We start from the raw sequence: 20,597 nt of genomic DNA on the forward strand, positions 1-20,597 counted from the left end.
CTGTCCCGCGAGGCACCTGGTGGTGGTGCAGTGAGTGTACCCCAGCCCAGCATCCACGCGGCGGCGGCGGCGGCGGTGAGTAGTATACTGTACGTAGTAGTTGTATCGGTGGTCAGACACGACAAGCCGTGTCGCGCATATCCATGGGGCCGTCTCAGTCGCTGGCATGAATGCTGAGACGGACAAGACAACACACAACGCTGGCATCGACGCGCGTCGCTAGCCGTTGCCCGCGAGGAGCCCGGGATAGGTAGCAATGTACTCAACCGGGCTGCAGGGACGCTTGTCTGGACACGATGAGCTGTTGCCGAGACCCAACGAACTTGTCTGGTCGCCCGCGCGCTCGGCTGAACCGAGAAATGTCCTCGGAGACGGCGGGTACCCAGCATCGCATCAGGGGGCCCCGGGCATGCCACAGCGGCATCGAATCGAATCGGGCCCGGCCCCCGCGGCAGGATGCCTCGAGACGAGATGCTGTGCTCATGAGGCGCATGCGCGTGCGACAGGGGAAAAGGGGAAAAAGCAACAAGCAAGCACAGTTTGCTGGTCGTCGCCTTGCCATGAGGCCCTGCAGCCGGCATACAACGAAGCGGGCCGCCCAGACGACAGCGCGGCACCCCATCAAGCCGCAACTTCACCTCAGGCTCGGGGGGGGGGGGGGGGGCATAGTTGGACACGCAAATGCTGGGATGTTGGCGCCACGCCAGGATGCCAGGCTTCGGCTCATTGCCATCCGTCCCGCAGATTGGCGAGCATGCCCAGGCAGGACATCCGAAAGCTTCGTGACTAGAGGCTTAGCTTGGCTGCAGAGGCACAGCACAGCACAGCACAGCACCTGGACAGCACCTGGACAGCCACCGGAGAGGCCGTGCCCATGGACGTTGGATGCAAGGCACGTAGCATCACGACGGTGGGTCGGCGCCATTGCCTGCGCTTATCCTGCCTGCGTCGCCGCTGCTGCAGGCCGAGCAACGACGGAGAGCCACACAGATGGCCCTCAACTGACCGCAGCCATCCAACCTGCTCAACAGAACCTCTTCCCCGCATCCACCTACTATTGTTAGTCATCGGAGAAACCTGCAGCGCAGCAGTCGTCTCGTCCCAAGGAGCCATGGTATGGATTGGTGGAGAGGGGGCCTGTTGCTGGTCCTCGTCGGACGTCGCTTCGCGGTGGGCCAGCGGATGTCCACACGGACCAGGCCAGGCCGGGGCATGAGGAACGAGGGTGCACTTGCGCATCATGCACCCTCCTGAAATCGCCTGGACCTTGGAAGCAATGGAGCCCTTCCACGGCCCGCATATCGGGGCCCCATGCCGTCCTCCGTACTTCGTACACACACCAAGTACATGCGTGCTTCGTATGCGCCCACGGCAGTCCAACCATGCCACATTCATCCAATGCAGGCACCACTGCCCAGGAGCGCAGCCATGTTTCAACCCCTTCACCTTTCCTATCCGCCTGGTTCGTCCGCCCGCTCCGCCGCGGTGTGTGTGCCGGCCGGTGGTGTGCGGCGGATGCGCTGTCAGATTTGTCGGACCGTCCATCACCCTCCCAGGTTGGGCTGGGCTGGGGCCGGATGGCCAGGCGTGGGCACACACAAGCAAGGTACTGGTATATGTATGATGTGCCCCAACCCAGTCGCCCGCGCCCGCCGGATTCCCTTCTCTCCAGGGGCGGTGTTTTCTTGGGTCCTGCTGCGTCCCATGACAATCCCCGTGTCAGCCAAACTGCCTGCCCGCCGTCACTCTCTGGTGGGGCTCGACTTACACGCTGCGGCATGACTGACAATCCAGCCGGGAAGCCTTGGATACTGCAGACAAAGGGTCAGCACAGACGCATGACGAGCTGTTGACAGAGTGCGCCCATTCTTTCCATTCTCTCTCGTTCTCGGAGCCTCGCGCCCGCCTTGGACGTACGTACGTACCTTCCGTACTTCCAAGGCCGAAGCGAGGCGGAGGCACTTGCCGCTGTTTCATACCTCGCACCTTATTCCTTTTCTTCGCCCGTCGCTCCTGCCCTCGACCACCGGCTGCTGCTTCCGCCGTGACTCGCGCGTCACCTTGACCGACATGTCCACGCTCTGAGGCCGATTCGATCCTCTTGCTTTTCTCCTGACCCCTGTGTCTGTTTTCTCTCAGAGTAGCACCGGCTGCAACGCCGCAGTCCGACATTCCGCAATCGCAAGATCCAAATACGCGCTGCCGCGCTCCTTACGACGTGTCGACATCCCCGTCCGCCCTTCACGACGTAAGTAGATCTCACTGCTGCCTCGCCAGGGATGCCGTGGAAAGCGGCTACCGTCGCCGGGCCGAGGCCTCGTGCCGGTCACAAGTCCATCCGCGGGCACATCTCCGCCCCAATTCGTGTGCCGGATCATGACGACGACGAGTTCCCCATGAGGCGGGACGCTGCACAGTCTGGGGCCTTGACGGCTGTCCCCATGGCCCCCAACACTAAAAGTGTTGACATCTTTGCGGTCTCTAAAGGGCCGGCGAACGACGGCCCACAACGGCACGATAGCCCCATGAGTCTTCGGCATGCCGAACACGAGGAGCCGAGCTCCCACGACAACGATATTCGCCTCGTAGGCGCCCCCAACGCCCCATCTACTTCTACGTACCGGGTTTCCGGCGGCATAGCGACGCAGTCAGCGCGAGGATCTAGCAACATGACCACGACCATCTACTCGAGTTCCTCAAGGGGTTCTCCCCCGCGGAAGAGATCTACGTTCAGATCTGCGTTGAGCAAGATTTTCGGGCGAAAGAAGAGAAGGAATGGTGACGCCGACATAGGGGCTACATCTGCCTCACACGCTACTACGAAGTCATCGCACCAGCACCACCAGAGTGTAAGTCGCGTCAACTCAACGCCGAGGCCTATACAGCCAGGCTCACACACAGCACAGGATCTCGGTGGCGGGAATCGCCCTATCAAGCAAGTACAGCCAAAACGGTCTGCTTCTCTCCCCATCACCGAATATGATCGGGCTCTGCGGTCTCATTCAATAGGCCCCGACGATGTCATAGCTATCCGAAGTGCGCGCAACTCTCTCAACACGAGCTCGAAATTGGCGGCGAACGCACTCGGAGTTGTGAGCGCGACCCCAACAAGGCCAGCTGGCCCACGTTGGACTGAGGGAAGAAAGTTTACCGGCCTCTCTCCTCGCCCAGCGAGCTCCCAAGACCGAGCCGCGCGTCTGGCAGACTTAAGTGATGATCCAAACGAGATTGGCCGTGCCATTACGAGCGATGGACGTGGGTTGAGGCGACGTTCAAGGAGCTTATCCGCATTTCCCGGGCCCGACCACCCCGCCTTCAGTCATGTCAGGCGACGCAGCGACGAGATCAGGCACTGGAGGGAAAGTTACGATCCACCAATGCGGTCTCCAAGGTCTTTGACAAGTGCTGCCGACTCCGAAGATCTTGGCGTATTCACAGGCGATGAGCCGGACACGATTGTCGACGAGCAGCCTCGGACGCCAATTCAACCATTCACGTTTGGCGATATCAACGCGATGAAGGAAGTTGCTGGACTCAAGATCACAGACGTGGCAAGCTTAAGTTCAAAGATGGGTAATCTTGAGGCTCAGCTGAGCCACCTGGAACAAGCGGTAGCACATTTGGGAAAGGCGAATTTTGGATATCACAGTCACGCCGACACGTCTCGCAGCACCCCTAGAGAGGATTCTGCGGCATCTTTGTCTTACACGGGGCATACCGTCGTTCATGACCATGAGCGCAAAAGCCTTACTCGCCCCTCTACACGTCATTCCGATGCCTCGAAAATGACATTCGGCGATGGCCACTCCTCGTTCGAGGCGGTACCGGCCGCTACCCTTGTCGCACCCCTGCCGAACAATCATAGGCCAACGTCCACGTCGACTATTAGAGGTACAGCCAGCATGCCATCCATGGCAAGGGAGACCGCCAACAGCATCGGTATAGACCATTATATGACGGTGATGGCTCTTTTGGAGACGGAGAGATCTGCACGAGAAGCTCTGGAGCTGCAGGTGAAGAAGCTCGGCCACCAGCTCAATATTCTGATTAGGATGCAGCGTGATGCTCGCGGCTCACAAAGCGACGCGCCGTCGGCAGACCAATCTCTGGGCGAGACGTCAGTATTTGAGCACGACGACGACGACGAGGACGAGTACGGAGGCGACAGAGTACAACTAGGGGACTCAGGCTTCGGCGCTGGCATCCGCGATGACGACGAATATACGGAATCTTTCTCAACACCCAATGAAGAAAGAAGAGACTACGACGCATTCGAGGACGAGCAAGATCCAGGTTTGAAGACAGCTGCACGGGCTTTGTCCCTCTCACGACTGACGTTGGCAACGACCCCGACGACGACGCTCAACCAGATACCGCCACAGGCCATCTGATGAGAATGCGTATGGAGTAATGATGGTCCCGAGAAGCGATGTTTTACACACCAGACGCAGCATTCGTATACCCCCTTGCATGTGTGGTTATAAATTTAGGAAGACGCTTGAATGGCGGCGTTTTAGCGCAGGGTTGATATCGATTATAGTTGTAATATTCAGGGACAAGACTACACATCATCACGCGTCGTGAAGGACGGGAAGGCAGACGCCGAGTGAGGCTGAACATGGTGCGCGGACTGAGGGGCAGTGAGTGCCGTGCATTGTTGAATCGCTCTATTTCCGGCTGCATGATGTCTTGATCCAACGCTGAGCATCGAGGAGCACACGAAGTGGTTCCAGACTCTACATGTCTCTCTATGTATACATGTTGGTGTTAAACAATACTAGTATGTAGCACGCCCGCCTTTTGTCGTGGGGGCCGGGGCCATCATGTGCGGAGCTTGTCGTCTTTGATGCCCCAGCTACCCACCAGCGCCATAGACTCCTCGTCGCCAGGCGCAAGCCTGTCATCTCGGAGCGTGTCGGAGAGGCAGCGCCAGGGATCGCGCCCGCCACCCCACTTGAGCAGGTTCTTCTTGAGGCGCTCACCGTTGTCACGGCTGATGGCGGCGCCGCCGTGGCCGGCGCCGAAGACGACGCGCCAGACGCGCTCGGCGAGGACGCGGTCGAAGAGGTAGCTGTAGTAGGTGCTGCCGTAGCTGTGGAGGTGGCCGAAGAAGCCTTGCCAGCACGTCTCCGGGGGGTCACGCGGGCCGTGGGCGTAGCGACGGTGGATGTCATGGAAGACACGGGTCGAGTCGAAGTCCGGGCTGGCTACGTCCGGCGCGTGATACGCCTGGTCGATCATGGCGAGGAGGATCTGGTGCTCCGTGTCGATGCCCTCGAAACGCTTGGAGACCTTGATGCGCTCGCGGACCAGGTCGAACGGTAGCGGGCGGTCCGTCTTCCAGTGGCGGGCGAAGAGGGAGAGGACCGTGGGGTCGGCGGCGAAGTGCTCCATGAGCGTCGAGGGCAGCTCGGCGAAGTCGGTCGCGCAGCGGGTGCCCGACACGTTCTGGAAGCTGGTCCGCGCGAGGATGGAGTGGATGGCGTGGCCCATCTCGTGGAAGAGGGTCTCGACCGAGTAGTACGAGAGAAACGCGGGCTCGCGCGCATTGTCGTTCTTGGGGAAGTCGCACACCAGCGCAATGGTCGGGAGCTGCTTAAGCTGCCCGTTGCGCGACGACGTCTCCATGCCATCGTTGGCTGCCTGCTCCGCCGATTCGAAAGCGGGCGTGCCCGACATCATGTCGCCGGTGGCCTCTTCGACCTCGCCGGGGAGGATCTCCCGCGAGCACCTCACCGTGAAGTGAGCCGGGTTAGGCGACTTTTGAGGCCGGTAGAAAAGATCGCAGTACAGGACGGCAAGCTGCTCTCCGTCGTCCGACACGACGTCGAGGCGCTTGACATCTTGGTGCCACGTTTCCCCCGGTAGCGTTTCCCTCGGCACGAATCTAACGCCATAAAGGCGGTCAAATAGGCGGGACAGACCCTGCATAACGGTTCCGACGGAAAAGAAGGCCGTGAGCTGGTCCTCGTGGCGGACCCTGGAGCGCATCTCGGCTCTGAACTTTTCCATGTAGAAGTCCCTGTCCCACGGTTGCAGCTCGGCCTCGGGCATAGCCAACCTCTCACGCTTCTTGTCTGTAAGCTCAAGAAGCTCTTGCTGAATCATCGGAGCGTTGTGATTCCTCAGCGCCAACAAGAACTGCATCACCGATGCCGGTGATTTGGCCATCATACGGTCCTTAAGCGCCATATGGCCATGGCTGTCGAATCCAGCAAGGCTAGCGAGTTCAGCGCGCAGTTTCAGCATTGTCTCCAGGTTTGTGATGGTCTCGGGGGAGGCCTTGCGTTGAGCCATGTAAATGTCTTTGCGGGTTTCTTCATCATACACGCTCTGGAGTGCGGCGGCGGCCTCTGAGCCGGTCGTAGCGATGGAGATTTGAGAGCGGACCTTGAGGGTTGCCGCCAGTCCCGGATAGAGGCCGTAGAAACGGTGTGAGGGAAGCGTCACCTGCTTCTTCTCCGGCTCCATGTTCTGGATAAAGGCAGACCCGACGTCACTGATGCGCGAGGAGAGGTCGACGAAGCGGTCGCGCGCCTTCTTTGGCAGATTGACAGCCGACTTCATGAAGTCAAGCTTCAGCAGCTCGGCGACCGTCTTTTCCTCTTCGGACCACGCCGATGTAACGTCTGGGCGAGATAAAGCCTCACCAAGTTGGTCATTGAGCCCAGTCATGGTATTGAGCTGGTTCATGTATTGATATACCATGGACCAAGCGCCCGCAGCGGCCTGCTGGAAGCGCGAGTCGGGGTGCGTCATTCGCACAAAGTCGGAAAGGTCCAGCACGCGGCATAGCAGGTCGCTGAGGCGGTCCAGGTCCCTAACGATGGCTTGGTATTCGTGGGTGGTAGACGCGCCGAGGACGCGGTGAACGATCTTTGTAGCCTTGTCCAGATTGCGCTGCGCAAAGAGGAGGAAGCCATCGGGGCTGGTTAGGTATCGGTTCTTGAAGAGACCCTGGCTCTTCTTCAGACTGAAGCCTGCAAAGGTGCGCGTAGAGGGGGCGTCGAAGAGCTCGCGGAGCACGGTATCGTCATGACGGGTGCTGGCGCCGCTGTCGACGAGCGGCGAGGATGCTCTCGCATGCTCCGCGGCCGCGGCGCTGGCGACCGTGGACTCGCATCGTCGTTGTTGACGAGCCGGCTTGGTCACGCGACGGACGCATCTGGTACAGACCCAGATGCGTCGAGCGCCGGAACTGAGCATCGCTGGGGCGCCGGCGTGGCCACGGACATGTGACAAGGGGGAGGCCGGAGGCAAGCGGGCTGAAGCAGAAGTGTCGAGTCTCGCGGCGACGCAGCAGACGGCAGGAGGAAGAGTTTTGAGGAACGGAGGAGGCTGCGGTCTGCCAGTGACGTACGGGGGGGTGAAGAGGACTCCGGGGGGGTTATAAGCCGGGTCGCATAATAAGTGCTGTACGAACTAGCAGGACGACGGTTCGGTCGATGGGGATCGCAGAGCCGGAGTTTTGCGGCGTCCAATGCCTCCTGCCCACTGAAGCCCCTGCCAGCGCCTTCGGCCATGGGCTCAACAGGGCAATCGGGGCGGCGTTGGGGTTCCAGGGCTCCACTACCTCACCTGCACCTGCCACCCAGCGCGGTCTTTGCGCCGAGCCATGACGGCAGGCCAGACGACAGACGGGATCCCCCGCCCGCCGTTCGGCCTGTCGCTCTAGCAGGCACGAGGCGCGGCTTGTGAAATCTCTCATCACTCAGTGATGCTGCGCACACGAGTTTGCTTCTGCGCCCGCCGCCGCCGATCCCTTTTTCTCACAGGCCGGGACCGGGCTACTAGCTACTCGCTCGTGCGCAAAAATGTCGCTCAGCAGTCAATGGCGGGGGCGCCTGCAGCGTGGGCTGCCTGTCTCTGCACCTGCTGATGTACATATGTACATTTCTGCATGTCCCTCCCGGTGACGCTGCAGCCGGCGTGGTGCAACAAAGTCTGTTTGTCTCTGGCATCCTGCGGGCCGGATTTGTCTGACCTGACGCGGCCAACAGCACAGCTGTACGAATTGGGCAGTGAATACCTGCGAAGTAGTAGGACGCAGGCCAGCCAGACTCATCTTCTCCGAACACGGTCGAAGGCAGCATAGGCAGCCCACTGGACTGCTTTTTACAGGAGCACGCGGAAGCAGCCTGTTCGTACGGGGTACAACCTGCTAAGGTGCTGGAATTTGCTCTATTAGAGGCCGCCTGCGCTACGTGCTAGTACCCGACTCCTCGACGCTCGGTGACGTCGCCTCCGCCCCAGGAATCCATCCATCCATCCATCCATCTATCCGGGCAGTCACGTGCCCGCCCCGTCCCGTCCCTCGGAGCAATCAGGAACCGGGCCTGTGGCTGGCCGCGCGAGTTTGAGCTGCCGGGTCCCGACGACAACCTCCATTTCCGCGCCTACGACGACTCGCCAATTGAGCGCACAATGGCTGCAAGAGTGCTGCTGCAACGGGTACGCCGCCTTCCTCGTCCGCGCCCTGCCGAATTCCTGTCTCGTGGTGAAGCTAATTGGACCCCCCAAGCGCTCCCTGGCGCCGTTGGCGACCCTCGCCCTCGGTGGAATGGCTCTTGTGCCCGCCACAGTCCTCGCGGAGGCTCCCGCCGACAAGGTGCGCTCTCCTGTTGCCGTTCGAAACGCTTGCGCCGCACAATCAGTTCTAATCTTTAGTAGAGGAGACCCATCTACGATGACGTCGACGTCCCTCCCGCCGAGCCCGCACCCGCGACGCCCTCAAAGTCCCTGCTTCCCTCGCTGCAACTTGCCGCTCCTGCCGACGACAGCGGGCCGTCGGCCCCCAAGCACCGCGGCCCGTCGCCCACAGACCGCCTCGCCGTCCAAGTCGGGCGTGCCCGTCTCTTCCTGTACAAGTGCGCCGTTGCCACCGAGGACAAGATCAACGAGACGATGGACTCGGCCTTCCACCTGGAGCAGTCCTTCACAAGCTCCATCGCCGCGCTGGCCCCGCCCCGCGAGAGCGGCGAGAAGCTCATGCCCGGCGCCATCTACGTGCTCGTCGCCGCCATGGCCGGTAGCATCATCACGCGCAATCGCAACATCCTGCTGCGCGCCACCATGCCCCTAGCCCTCGGCATCGGCGCTGGGTGGACCGTCCTGCCCGTCACCATGAGAAACATGTCCGACTTGGCCTGGAAGTACGAGCAGCGCTTCCCTGCCGTCGCCGAGTCGCACATTAAGTTGCGTGACGGCATTCAAAAGGGCGTCAGCTTCGCCAAGGTTCACAAGGAGGTGGGTATACGATACGTCGACGAGAAGGTAACCGACGCCCGAGAGGCCGTCGAGGGCTGGGTCAAGCAGGGCAAATAGAGTGCTGGCCAAAAGGGTCCAAAAAAAAGCGTTTGTACAACTACATAGACGTCGTGGAACAATATTTTCTTGTGTTATGGTGCAGAGCAGTACGCCTGCCAGACCAGGTATCCGATGGCCGATCTAACTTACGCCTTGATATATATCCGCGATGCCCTTCTGCATCAATGCCAACCTGAAGCGCAACGCTCGTCAATGCATCCACCCCTTCGTACACGTCATGCTGTAGTTTTGAATTCCAACGCTCGCCTTGCATGCTTCCCCATCTTGCCAACTCCCTTTACGCAACTGCCGGACCACATTCGTATCCACAAGCCATCAACGTCGACGTTTACAATCAGGCCGCCACCGAAGTCGGCTCAGGCTCCAGTGCTGACTGCACAGTGGCTCCTCGCTCAGACAGCGTCTTGCGATGCTGCGAAATTTCCCGTACCTGGCCCATCTGACCACCAGCAGCAAGAGCGCTAGGGTTGTTCTTTTTCTTCTTGCTCTTGGATGTCTTTTCTTTGGGGCGATCCAAACCTCGCTTTGTGTCCGCCTCCTTGGCTTGCTCGAGTAGGTGTTCCAACCCCAGGCTTGAGCATATATCCGTGTAGCTTTTGCCTTGGCTAACGAGCTGGTGAAACCGCTCCCTGCCGGGAACCATCTGTACCAGCAAGTACTTGGTGTTTCCGAAGCGGTTGTCCAGGTCCATGCACGTCTTGAGGTATTGCTCAACCACAGGCTGCCAGGGCAGGACGCCACCGTCCGCTTCGCTCCTGAAGCAGCTGGGATTTTTTTCAGCCGCAGTAGCGATCATGGCACCGTCGGCACCAAACTCTTCGGCCAGCCTGACACCTTGATCCCTGGTCTCCACGTCGCCGTTCATGAGACATGCGACGCCGTGTTCATGGCAGACCTCGGCGACCATCCGCAGTTGTCCGCGAATGGCTCGCTCTCGTGGTCGCATGGGCGTTGTCCGGCAGTGCACTGTGAGGGCAGTGATACCCGTGGCACACAGCCTGCGGACCAAAGCTTCCGTCTCCGCGGCTGTCTCCAGAATTCGGATCTTGACGCTGATTCCGATCTCGAACTCGGGCGTGATATTCTTTACCAGAGCCTCTAGGATGGCGCAAAGTTTATCTGGTGTCCGCAAAAGCGCAGCGCCCATGCCGCCACTAGTACTGAACGGCTTCGGGCAGCCAGCGTTGACATCAATCCCGGCGACGTCTCCTGCCACGAGGCGAGCGGCTTGCACGGCTCGCTCTGGGTCGGCAGTACCGATTTGGAATATGAGCCGTCCCGCCTCTCTCGCAGGGTGTATCCGGTAGATGATGCTCTCTTTTGCGTCGACCGGGGGCGCTTTCTGACCGTGCGACGCGACGCGATACCAGTCGACCGTCTTAGAGTCTTCATTGAAACGCCTTGTCGTCCCGATCATGGCACGGTCGACCGTCTCTGGCCCTGAGATGAATCGATTAGTGCATATGCGCGAACGAGCAGACTAAAATGTATTCTTACCCCAGACAAGATCAGCGCCATAGTGAAGAGCCAGCAAGCGGGATGGTAGTTCTCCGGATCTCACCATCGGCGCAAGGACAACCTTGCCTCGATAGTCGACGCCCCGGCGGGGTATGGGAACTCGCTTGATTTCAGCATCCATGGCTTTTCTCAGTAAAGTAGAGAGCATGCCGCTGTGGGCAGACTTTGCATGACGAGGATAAGGCTTGTGGAAGAGGCATGTAAAGGTCGCAAACCAGTCACCAAAGCAATTCGGCCGCCTCATGAGGTTGCCCCGTTATCTAATCACTGTCTATCGATAAAAATTTTGGCACGCAAAGTGGGGCTCCAGTGCCCAAGTGCTTGCGGACGACGGCGCTCGGCGCTGTGGGGCTCGCTCTTGGTCCTCGAAGCCTGAGCTCCCGTGCAACGCCAGCAGGAGACATTCCATGGTTGCTGTTGGCCACAGGGAGCAGCACCTTGAAGCATTACCTCCAAACTACCTTTTCTGGCTGGGCGTCGTTAGCACACGCTTTGGAGCCTAAATGGAAGTGTTGCATCTGACAGTCGACGCGACCATCGCACGTTGTCCGTACTTCGTACAAAGCCGCATCGGTTTCAATGGACGCCCACATTGTGCATCTTAGGAGACATGGCCATTCCCCGACAGACTGACGTCATTCAGCGCTGGTCGTCATCAAAGGTGTTTCGGCGTCACGCGCACAGGGTGACTATCCTCGCTGAGCAAGGCGAGGCCGGACGGAGATCACGACGAAAGGGTCAAGTCTACGCGGTATGAGGGCGGGTGAGCCGTCAGTCGTCCAGGGAGAGTTTCTGCATCGCCACGGGATCATTTCCCTGCCATCCCGCCCTGCGCAGATCAGCGAAAGCGCTGATGAGGTGGCCGGGAAAATCGAGGGGCTCAGTTGGAGCTTCTGGTGGAGCGAGGCTGTGATGTGGCCCGCAGCCCACGGGTAGTGGAATAAGGTAAGGGGCGCCCAGGATCCACTAGCATATCGCTACAATGGCAGTACCCAAATGAAGGAAAGGGCGGCCAGTGGGTTCAGTGCTCCCGCCAGTCCGATTGTGCAGGCATGGCATCTAAAGAAGTAAGAAACATTGAAACAATTGCGGTTGTGGTTGCGTCGCGGGAGTGCATGGCTGTGATTGGAATCCTTGTCGCGTGGTATGCCGCGTCTGATGCGCTCTTGGGTCATGGCGCTGCTCGGTCCTTGTCGCTTCCATGCCGAGAGCATTGAGGTAACTGAGACGGCAGGTGTCAGATAGAGAGGAGAGCAAGTCTTCCACTTTATGTACTTCGTACCAAGAATGCAATGCTCGTAAGCTCGTATGGCAGGGTACCCGTTGAAACTCTGGCAATGCGAAGTCAACACAGCTACCTATTTTCGGTACGAAGTACTTCTCACGTAGTGCGACCTAAACAGCCGAGCGGTCTAGACAATGCGAGCCCTTTGTTCGATGCCGGTATTGGATGTGCCACGAATCGACAATAGGCAAGCCACAATCCTCACCCACCAAGTCTGGCCTTACGCAAGCGAGTATCTCATTGTACAGTACAGTGCCCGGCGAACACTGACTGTATTTACATGTTAGGGTGCGCGCGTTTCCATGGCAAAGGTCGCCGAGTACCTCGTACACACACACGCCTACTTTCATTTCCAGAGCACAGATCACGCATGGTCCACTCGAGCGAGGGCCCGTCCGCCCTCGTACACGACAGGCACTGCGGGACAGAATTTCGCGGACCGAGGTCGACATGGAATTCACATCGGGCTGACCCAAATACCTTCCCTTTCGATGTCGCGAACCGACAGCACTGGGGGTGAGACGCCGGCGCCGAGACCGCCCGGTTTACGGTCCCAGGAGCGCCAGCAGGGGCGGACCGGCGGTTGCATTCCATCGCCCTGGACAACGGACTCGTCCTACCAACCTTTACTCTGTAGGTACCTCGTACCTGTATCTACGCAACTGCCTCTCATGCTACGGATTGCGAGAGGTAAACAACTGGAAGCTTGAAGGTAAGTGCCTTAGTACCTACCTCACTGAGGTATTTAGGGGTACCTAAGTACCTACGGTACGAAAGGCGCAACACTGGAGTACCAGAACAGCCCTGCACAGTACACCTGCCAATCTTTCTCGTACAGTAAGGTACCTCTAAGCCAGGGTACTGGCTCGTGGTTCCTGATGGACTAAGGTTAAGGTAAACGAGAGCGAGCCAACACGCTGGATCCCAAGCATCAAGGAAGTCCAGGCCACGGCCGTATCTCACAGTGACAGGTTCCGGACATGCGGGCCCATCGTCTGGTAGAAGTCGCAACTGCGCACTGCCTCTACTACCTTAGTATGGAGTATTCTGTAGATGAGTTCGTATCACGAGTCCCCATGGCAAGGTTCGTCTACGAGAGTGCGTGTTGGTAGACGTAGGTACTTCTGCCTCTACAGTCTGCACCTCAAGCTGGCAGCCGCTCAAAAGGTACCGAGGTATACTGTACTTCGTTCTTACCTTAGACGTCGATGTCGGTGGTGGGGTCCATGGCCCTGGCCCGCGGTGGCCTCTGGCGGCTGGGATGGAGGAAAGAGGGGTCTCAGGGGTCACCTCCACCCCAGACCCGCGCCTGAGCTGCGGCGGGCGGTATCCATATCTACCTCGTACCGGGTAAGGTACCTACCTGCCCGCAGTGCTTCGTCTGGTGGTCGTGGCTCGTCCCGCCTCCATTCTCAACCCATCCTCCACTGTCAGCGGCGTCGCCAGAGCCGACAAGGTCCTGAAACCCCCTGGCGCTCTCTGCCCTGGCGACGGCGACCAGCCTGCGTTCCTCTCTGTGCTCCCTCGGTCGCCAACCATTGTTCACCATCACAACTTCCCGCGACGACTTCGCGCCGAATCGACTCTATCTGCTGTGGCCTTTACCTGTACGTTCCGCCCGCCAACTGGTCTCAGGGCCTCCAGCGCCCGCGCCTGTCTCCCCGGTACCTGGGCTGTGCTCTGTGGTCTCGACCTGACCGTCAACTGCGACTCCCGCAAAGCAGGGCCGCCTTTTCCATCTCCCTCCGCCACTAATTCGCGCCGCAAGACAAGCACAAAGCGATACAATCCCGAGCGACTGGCTGGCGCGGCGGCGTCTCCTCCGGTCCTCTCTCTTCTCCTACCTCAAGCACGGGGCGGCCACCACACCTGAAGCAAGGCCCATGACGCAGCTGCCTGGTCGTCGACATGGATAGCGACCCCCCATACGCGGGAGATGAGGGAAGGTCGTCGAGGCGAGGCCGCCTTATGGGCAAGTTGTTTGGAGGCAAGGACAAGAAGCCGTCCGACACCTCTTCACAGGCCGCTCTCGATGCTTTCCTCCACAGCTCCGCCGACAAGCTCGATATTACGCATGCGCCCCCTCCCCCGCCACCCACATCCCTGCCCAAGCTGGCCAAACTCGACACCACGATTTCGCGGTATCCGCAAGCACTCGCTGTAAATCATCAGGCGCAGACGAACCGACCTGTGGCGCCAGGGAAGCATGACTTGTCGAGTTCACCAAAAAAGAGCCCGCGGCCAAACAAAAAGGGCCTGGTTGTGCGGTTCGCCGATACCTATCCAGAGGTCATAGGAGAGGGCGGCGATGAGTCCGAGACACCTGTCATGGAAATAGGTAAGAATAGAAGAGCCAAGCCGCCACTGCCGCCCTCGCATCGCAATCCACTGGGCAACTCGACACGACCGCCGCCCACCGCTGCGCCGCCCTCCGCAGGATTCAGCGATGGCTTCGTGCCAAAGCCGCTGTCACGGACGCAAACCGGATACTCCTCCATCTACGAGCCAGAAAACGACGGCGGTAAACCGCCTTCTCCGGCCAGGCAGCCCCAGAATAACGCCAAAATGCTTGTCCCTGGCAGAACTGCATCCGCGAGGTATCTTGGAACGTCAGTTAGGCGGGATGAGAACCGGAGGTCATTCATCGAAATCCACCAAGCGCAGATGCGCGAGGCAGAAGGGAAAGTCTTCGCGCAGGCCGCCCGCACAGCCAGCGTGGCATCCCAGCAAAAATGGGAGGAGAGCGACAGACCGCCCACCGGCCCCATCACAAACTCACCCGAGTCGGTGCGGCGCTACTCTTCGTCTCCCGAAGCGCACATGAAGCAGGCGCCTGCGCCTGGCGAGTATAGTCCGGCTGGCTCGATTGGTTCAAACATATCCAGTACATATCCCACATCAAACCCGTCGCAGACCAACATCGCAGCGCCACCTACTGGTACCCTGGCGTATAGCGAGGGCCCTCCGCCATCTGGCCCTCCCTTGGCGGCTCGGATGGCGTCGGTAAGGTTGAACGACGCTGTGGGGAGCGACGAGGCCCTGGCAACATTTGTGGCACGAACGAGACATCTATTTGAGTTGTTCCGACTACACGCCGAAGCCTCCAAACCGTTGTCGAGCAGCTCGCTCAGAGACTGCGCACGAGCCGGTTTGTGGTGGTTCCTCAAAGGCAGAATGGGCCTGGAGCTCGCGATCCGAGATCGTCCAACGTCATCACAGATGCAGAATGAACTGGACCGGCAGCAAGCTTACACGAACCTGGCGAAGGGATACTGGGCCTGTGAGGAGATGATACCGGAGGTTTCTCACGCACAGCGGCTACGTGCGGATCCTGGAGTTGAGGCGGTGATACAGGGCTTGGTCACCGCACTGAAGAAGCTATCGCAGTCCATGAAGCGAAATGGCATCCTCCCACCCGAAGAGCCTTTCCTACCTCAAACCATTGATAAGTCAATCTGGATTGACTACCCTCCTTTGAGCCAGGACATGGTGGCCCTGCTCTCGGGCAACTGGGGCTCAGGTTTGACGGCGATGCAACAGCCCATTTCTACGGTTGAACTCATGGATGCATTTCCAATCGGCGACACCACCGATAACTTCAGCTACGGACGTGTCATGGCCGATGTGTTCCTCATGGAGCAAGGGCGAGAGGCGCAGAGAATATATCTTCCTTGTATACTCTCCGTGGTCCGGCCACAAAAGCAAAAGGGTCTCATCTTCATGATTGCTAGCCAAAACGGCAGCATTCAACTGGCAGTTCAAGACAACAAGAACGCGGGGCCTATATGGGACGATGTACGTTGGCGCAGTGATACCTGCTCCTTCAACATTAGGTTACCGCGAGGTTTCATGCTGGCCGTGCAGTTGACGCAAACGGACTACAAGACCGTCTCGTCCATGTACGAGTTTGGATCCAAGATTCAAGCCACCATGAACCCTCGCGGCGACGAGCTGGTCGTCTTTCGCAACACCCTGCGCTCGTTCCAATACATGGAGGCTGAGCCGGCGTCCAGGGCGTTTCCTAAGGAGCCGGTGCCTCAATGCGAAGTTGCCTTGTTCGAGAGAATTTATCGGGAGAATGGCCCGGCAGGACCGCGCAACTGGCACTGCGGCTTCCGAATTGCCGTCATCACAGGCCCGAGGACGAGAACGGTTAATGGAGTGCACCATAGCTTCCCGCCGTCTCTTCCCGTGCAGTTTGGCTTTTTCCGCGCCGAAGGAGATATGCCAGCACTCTCGGTCAAGTACGAAAGTGGAAGACAGAGGGGTCGCATGGTGATGACCTTCAGCGACGAGAAGGAGCGTGTCAAGTTCCACTCCCTCCTGGCAGGAACGGCGCTCAATCACGACGAGAAGATTTTTGCAGATGTCCCAATCAAGTCTTTCATCATTTCGCAGAGCATCAGAGAACCCTTGGGTGTCTCACCATTCTCACGGATGCCCTGGAAAGTTGCCAGAGTCGTCAACGACGAGTTCACACCCAGTGGCGGAGACCAGCCACCAACAGTACTGGCTGACAAGCTCAAGGTTGTGCTTGAGTATCAAAACGGAACCGTGACCGACAGGGTCAACGTGGCACCGGGGGAGCTGAGAATGCGGCTGGAAGTGTCCAACGCCAAGGTACTGCGAATTCTGCGTCAGCCGCAGCAGGATATTACAATGTCCGTGGCGGAGGCCCAGGTGTCGAAGGAGCTCCCGAAAAATATCGCCGACGCGCTGCAGCTCCTCAAGGCCAACCAGACGATCCGAAGCTACGAATTCAACCATCTCAAGGACCTTCACGACTTTCAGGCGGCCTTGACCGGCTTTGAGGTCGTGTTCGACGCGCTGGCGGTGACGTTTGGCATCACACGGCGGCGCATGGTAGTGCCGATCCACAAGAAATGGGAGGCGGGTTATACCAGGATCCAGGTGGTGAGGCTGGAAGACCGGCAACTACAGCTGCTTGCATTCTTCGAAGACTTTCAGCACGGTCACTGCATGAATTTTGTCCTCAAGGGCACAGACGTCTACGAGAGCCTCCACCGGGGAAGCAAGTCGGGTATCAGGTTCGTGGACGCCAAATTTCCGCTGCCTCGACTGCCGGCCGACAAAGACGGCGACTTTGATGAGATGGCATTTGTCTGCCTCGACCTTCCGGACCTACCGGGAGAGCACGACGACATAACCCTCATGTTTGAGAAGGAGACTGGTTAGTGGTTTCTCGCTCAAGCATGAGAGTGACTTGGTTACGATGCTAACGATGGAACAGACCGAGACCGCTTGATTGAGTGCCTGCCTGCGCCCGTGAAAGGGTCGTCTAGAATCTCGTCACGACTGAAATGAACACACGACATGAGATACCTCGGAGAGAAAGGAGTCACAGAGAGAAGGCTGGGGGCGCGATTACATGCAGGAGGAGACGGTTGCAGCATGGCGATTTTTGTTAGAGCCGTGGAGGAGCAGGGGGGCTGTGATGACCCCCTGCCCGGCCCCTGCCCGGCCCCTGCCTATCTGCGTGTGCCTGGTTGCCCGCCTGGGAGAAGGCACGCGACCACGCGGGCCGAAGGGAGAAGGCCTGGGATCGTGTTGACAGCATGGGGGCCATGAAACCCAATCAACGAAGAGGCGAATTGGCCAGCAAGGCGTTGGAGCGGCATTGAATAATTGAAATGGACCTTGCTGCGACAGACAACCAATCGTGGCGGGCAGAAGTGACTGACTGTCGTGTCATGCATGGCCCCAGTTGACGTTCGCGTGTGAGCCGGCAATTGCCGTGCGTCGCCCCTGACGGATGGTTGCGGCCCGTCTGCGATTTGACACAAGGAATCGCAAGGAACTTCCGTTCCCGCATGCTGTTGGCTGCTTGCTCACGGACGTACTACTACTACTGCGACTACGTACTACAATTTGTTGAGGGGTCGAGGGGCCGATCCAGCTTTGCACCGAGTACGAAGCGTCTAGTGGGCGCCCTCGTATTACATACAGTCCGAGCCGGCCAGCGTGAAGTGATGCAGGGTGTCGTGCATGGGTTCGTGGCCGTCCAAGACATGACCATGCGGTGTCAGGGGGGGGTAGGAAGGAGGAGGGGTGAGCGGCTTGTCGAAGACTTGGACCGGTGGTGAGCAAGATTTTGGCTTGTGATGGTCATTTCCAGACCAGATTGTGTGCATGGCATGTGCAGTACGTAGCACACACGGCGAAATCGCAAAGTGTGCGGTGGCTTTTGCGCAGGGCAGGGGAATGCGAGCTGACGCTCGGCCTTTTGACGGCATGGAGGCTGACATGAGCGGGAGAGGGCCGCAATACCACTAATGAGGTAGTCAATGCCATAACTGCTTCGTACGTAGTGAGAACATGGCAGGCTGTTGTGGAATCCTGAGTCGAAGAAAATAAAGGCCAGGACAACTTCCCATTCATGTGTAACGCTTGGTTAAAATATTGGCGCTGTTCCTGTGTGGTAGTAGTATGCAGGAGAGCGGTCGGTCGTATTAGGAACCTACCTCAGAGTACTGTACTTCGTAATTTATTACGGACGAAATTCTTCGCACCTAGAAACGAGTGCTTGTACTTTTGTACTTGGGAACAGTGCCTTATGAGCGGGTCTGGTGCTCGCAAAGCCCTTGGATACCCGTTTTCCGCGAAGACAGGACGTGGTCTTCGACGCACGGGATCCATAAGTAATAAGGGGGTAATTCGAAGCCCTCGAAGCCCTCTCTCCTCAAACAAGACACAGGACGAGCAACAAGCCCATTTCCCGGGGCGGCGAGGGGCGCAGGGTCTGGGCCTCGAAAAGGCGAGAGCAGCTCTCTCACTCTTAGTTCCGTGGGGGGGAGGGTCCCCCAATTGATGCGTTCCCCCCCGTCAACGTCATCGTCCAGCTGCCCGGGGGAGAGGAGGTCGCTCGGCTCTAGGCGGCCCCGCCCCGGGCCTTCCTTTCCACCTCGAGTCCAGCCAGGCATCATCCAGGGACCCATTGCTACAAAGTACGGAGTAGATGGGTTAGTAGGTAGTAGGTAGGGCTTGTGGCACGGGCTCGGCGGGCGCGCAGGAGCTGGTGGCGGTGGGTGCCCAGGCTGCCACCTGCCTCCTGTCTGCCTGCCATGCCTGCGGAGGCATTAAAAAATCCACGATGGGGCAAGCACGAGCTCCGCTGCTGTCGGGCGCATCTCAAAATCCCAGTCGCCGGTACAAGAAGTGACGCCGCCACCACCCACTCACCCACCCACACGGGCCACACCTCCCATCAGCAGCCAGCACCACCACCACTGCTATCCATCTCCGTGTCGTCGCCCAAGAGATCCAGAGAGGAGGGCCGGGGGGAGGGGGCGGTCCCCTAGCACCCGCCGGATTCTCGCATTGATGGCTTGCTCTCCGCAAGGTCATCCGCAATGGGTACCCGTAGCCTGGTCGCATGAGCTCCCCCCGGCATCCCACCGAGTAAGTGCTGCCCCGAGGTCGTCGATGTGCGTGCGCTGCGCGTGCGTCTGCCGGCTTGGCTTTGGTGCTTGTGCTTGCGCTTCTATCCCACCTGGGCCTAGCACAGACAGCATGATCCGTGGCCTCACAGCATAAAGGACAAGGCAGGCCAGGCACACCACAGTCCGACAGTCATCAGCATAGTTAACGCGTAATTCGCATGGGGACTTGGAGTCGGACAGCAGGCGTCTGCCGGGGGTCTGGAGCGGGTTTGCTACCGTACGGTATCATCGAGGCTGAACCGCGCGGCCACTGGTTAGCCAAACGCAGCGTCATGTGCCGGGGCGTGCGCTCTCAACCAGCGTTCCTCTGGTACCCCCATTTACCCATGATGGTGATGTGATGGAGGTGCGTCCGTTGAGCCGTCGCTGCTCGGGCTGCTTTTAGGTACCGACTGCCGCCACCGGCTGCATGAGTGGTAGCAGAGAGGGCGCGCCCTCGCGCGGGGACAGCGTTGATCGCGGGGAGCGGGACGCCGGGCTGGCTCATCGGGCAGATGGACGAAGATCAGAGAGATCGATGTATGGGTCAACGCCTCCGAAGGGGGTCTCGTCGGGCTTTTTCGCCACGACGAGATATGCCGCCCACGAGAGTTGGCACTCGGGCACCCAGTCGCTGCCTGTCTGCCTGCCTTGCAGGTTTTCCAATATTGTCGTCCGCAACCGTTAGACTTCGCAAGCGCAGTCCATTTTCTGTAGTTAACCTATCGCCAGCACCAGCAGGCTGTCTGTCGGTTGGATATCTCCAGGAGATCCTTGCGCCGCGCCAAGGTGGAATGGAGGTTTCGCACGGGGCTCTTGCGAAACCGCAGAGCGAGCGACAAGACCGTCATTTATTAGGAAGCATCAACATCAGCATCAGCATTAGCATCGGGATTCGCCATTCGGTGGAAGACGTGTCCCGCCCTCCCGGAACCACCCCCCCAGGCCCGTCACAAGTCCAGCCTCCGCGTCTGCAGGGGGACCGGAACCATCAGACGACGCCCGACAGGGTGACGGGCAAGGGATCG

General features: G+C 59.2%; 5 protein-coding genes across 5 annotated transcripts; 3 read left to right on the plus strand and 2 right to left on the minus strand.

The window, feature by feature from the left end:
- The first annotated feature begins 1,369 nt into the window (after window positions 1-1,369).
- On the plus strand, window positions 1,370-4,745 carry JDV02_001097 (uncharacterized protein). The gene is made up of 2 exons (XM_047981991.1): window positions 1,370-2,849; window positions 2,907-4,745. The coding sequence occupies exons 1-2, from the start codon at window positions 2,280-2,282 to the stop codon at window positions 4,389-4,391; spliced, it is 2,055 nt and encodes a 684-aa protein (XP_047837952.1). The 5' UTR covers window positions 1,370-2,279; the 3' UTR covers window positions 4,392-4,745.
- Window positions 4,518-7,445, minus strand: OCT1 (Mitochondrial intermediate peptidase). Its single transcript, XM_047981992.1, has one exon. The coding sequence runs from the start codon at window positions 7,204-7,206 to the stop codon at window positions 4,822-4,824; it is 2,385 nt and encodes a 794-aa protein (XP_047837953.1). The 5' UTR covers window positions 7,207-7,445; the 3' UTR covers window positions 4,518-4,821.
- Window positions 7,446-8,355: 910 nt separating this feature from the next.
- JDV02_001099 (uncharacterized protein) lies at window positions 8,356-9,516 on the plus strand. The gene is made up of 3 exons (XM_047981993.1): window positions 8,356-8,451; window positions 8,522-8,608; window positions 8,671-9,516. The coding sequence occupies exons 1-3, from the start codon at window positions 8,425-8,427 to the stop codon at window positions 9,322-9,324; spliced, it is 768 nt and encodes a 255-aa protein (XP_047837954.1). The 5' UTR covers window positions 8,356-8,424; the 3' UTR covers window positions 9,325-9,516.
- dus2 (tRNA-dihydrouridine(20) synthase (NAD(P)(+))) lies at window positions 9,375-12,051 on the minus strand. The gene is made up of 3 exons (XM_047981994.1): window positions 11,369-12,051; window positions 10,825-11,311; window positions 9,375-10,767 (listed from the first exon to the last, which is right to left on the minus strand). The coding sequence occupies exons 2-3, from the start codon at window positions 11,087-11,089 to the stop codon at window positions 9,662-9,664; spliced, it is 1,371 nt and encodes a 456-aa protein (XP_047837955.1). The 5' UTR covers window positions 11,090-11,311; window positions 11,369-12,051; the 3' UTR covers window positions 9,375-9,661.
- Window positions 12,052-13,522: 1,471 nt separating this feature from the next.
- On the plus strand, window positions 13,523-18,157 carry JDV02_001101 (uncharacterized protein). Its single transcript, XM_047981995.1, has 2 exons — window positions 13,523-17,321; window positions 17,382-18,157. Exons 1-2 carry the CDS (start codon window positions 14,039-14,041, stop codon window positions 17,453-17,455), a joined length of 3,357 nt encoding a protein of 1,118 aa, XP_047837956.1. The 5' UTR covers window positions 13,523-14,038; the 3' UTR covers window positions 17,456-18,157.
- Window positions 18,158-20,597: the final 2,440 nt, after the last annotated feature.

This window comes from Purpureocillium takamizusanense, chromosome 1, assembly GCF_022605165.1.
Source record: "Purpureocillium takamizusanense chromosome 1, complete sequence".
NCBI classification, from domain to species: Eukaryota; Fungi; Ascomycota; class Sordariomycetes; order Hypocreales; family Ophiocordycipitaceae; genus Purpureocillium; species Purpureocillium takamizusanense.

Coding starts and splice junctions, on each gene's coding strand:
- JDV02_001097 (XM_047981991.1), top strand. CDS start 2,280: ATGCCGTGGAAAGCGGCTACCGTCGCCGGGCCGAGGCCTCGTGCCGGT. Junction 2,850..2,906: donor CGCACCAGCACCACCAGAGT/GTAAGTCGCGTC, acceptor CACACAGCACAG/GATCTCGGTGGCGGGAATCG.
- OCT1 (XM_047981992.1), bottom strand. CDS start 7,206: ATGCTCAGTTCCGGCGCTCGACGCATCTGGGTCTGTACCAGATGCGTC.
- JDV02_001099 (XM_047981993.1), top strand. CDS start 8,425: ATGGCTGCAAGAGTGCTGCTGCAACGG. Junction 8,452..8,521: donor CAAGAGTGCTGCTGCAACGG/GTACGCCGCCTT, acceptor GGACCCCCCAAG/CGCTCCCTGGCGCCGTTGGC. Junction 8,609..8,670: donor CGGAGGCTCCCGCCGACAAG/GTGCGCTCTCCT, acceptor AATCTTTAGTAG/AGGAGACCCATCTACGATGA.
- dus2 (XM_047981994.1), bottom strand. CDS start 11,089: ATGAGGCGGCCGAATTGCTTTGGTGACTGGTTTGCGACCTTTACATGC. Junction 10,768..10,824: donor TGGCGCTGATCTTGTCTGGG/GTAAGAATACAT, acceptor GATTCATCTCAG/GGCCAGAGACGGTCGACCGT.
- JDV02_001101 (XM_047981995.1), top strand. CDS start 14,039: ATGGATAGCGACCCCCCATACGCGGGAGATGAGGGAAGGTCGTCGAGG. Junction 17,322..17,381: donor CATGTTTGAGAAGGAGACTG/GTTAGTGGTTTC, acceptor ACGATGGAACAG/ACCGAGACCGCTTGATTGAG.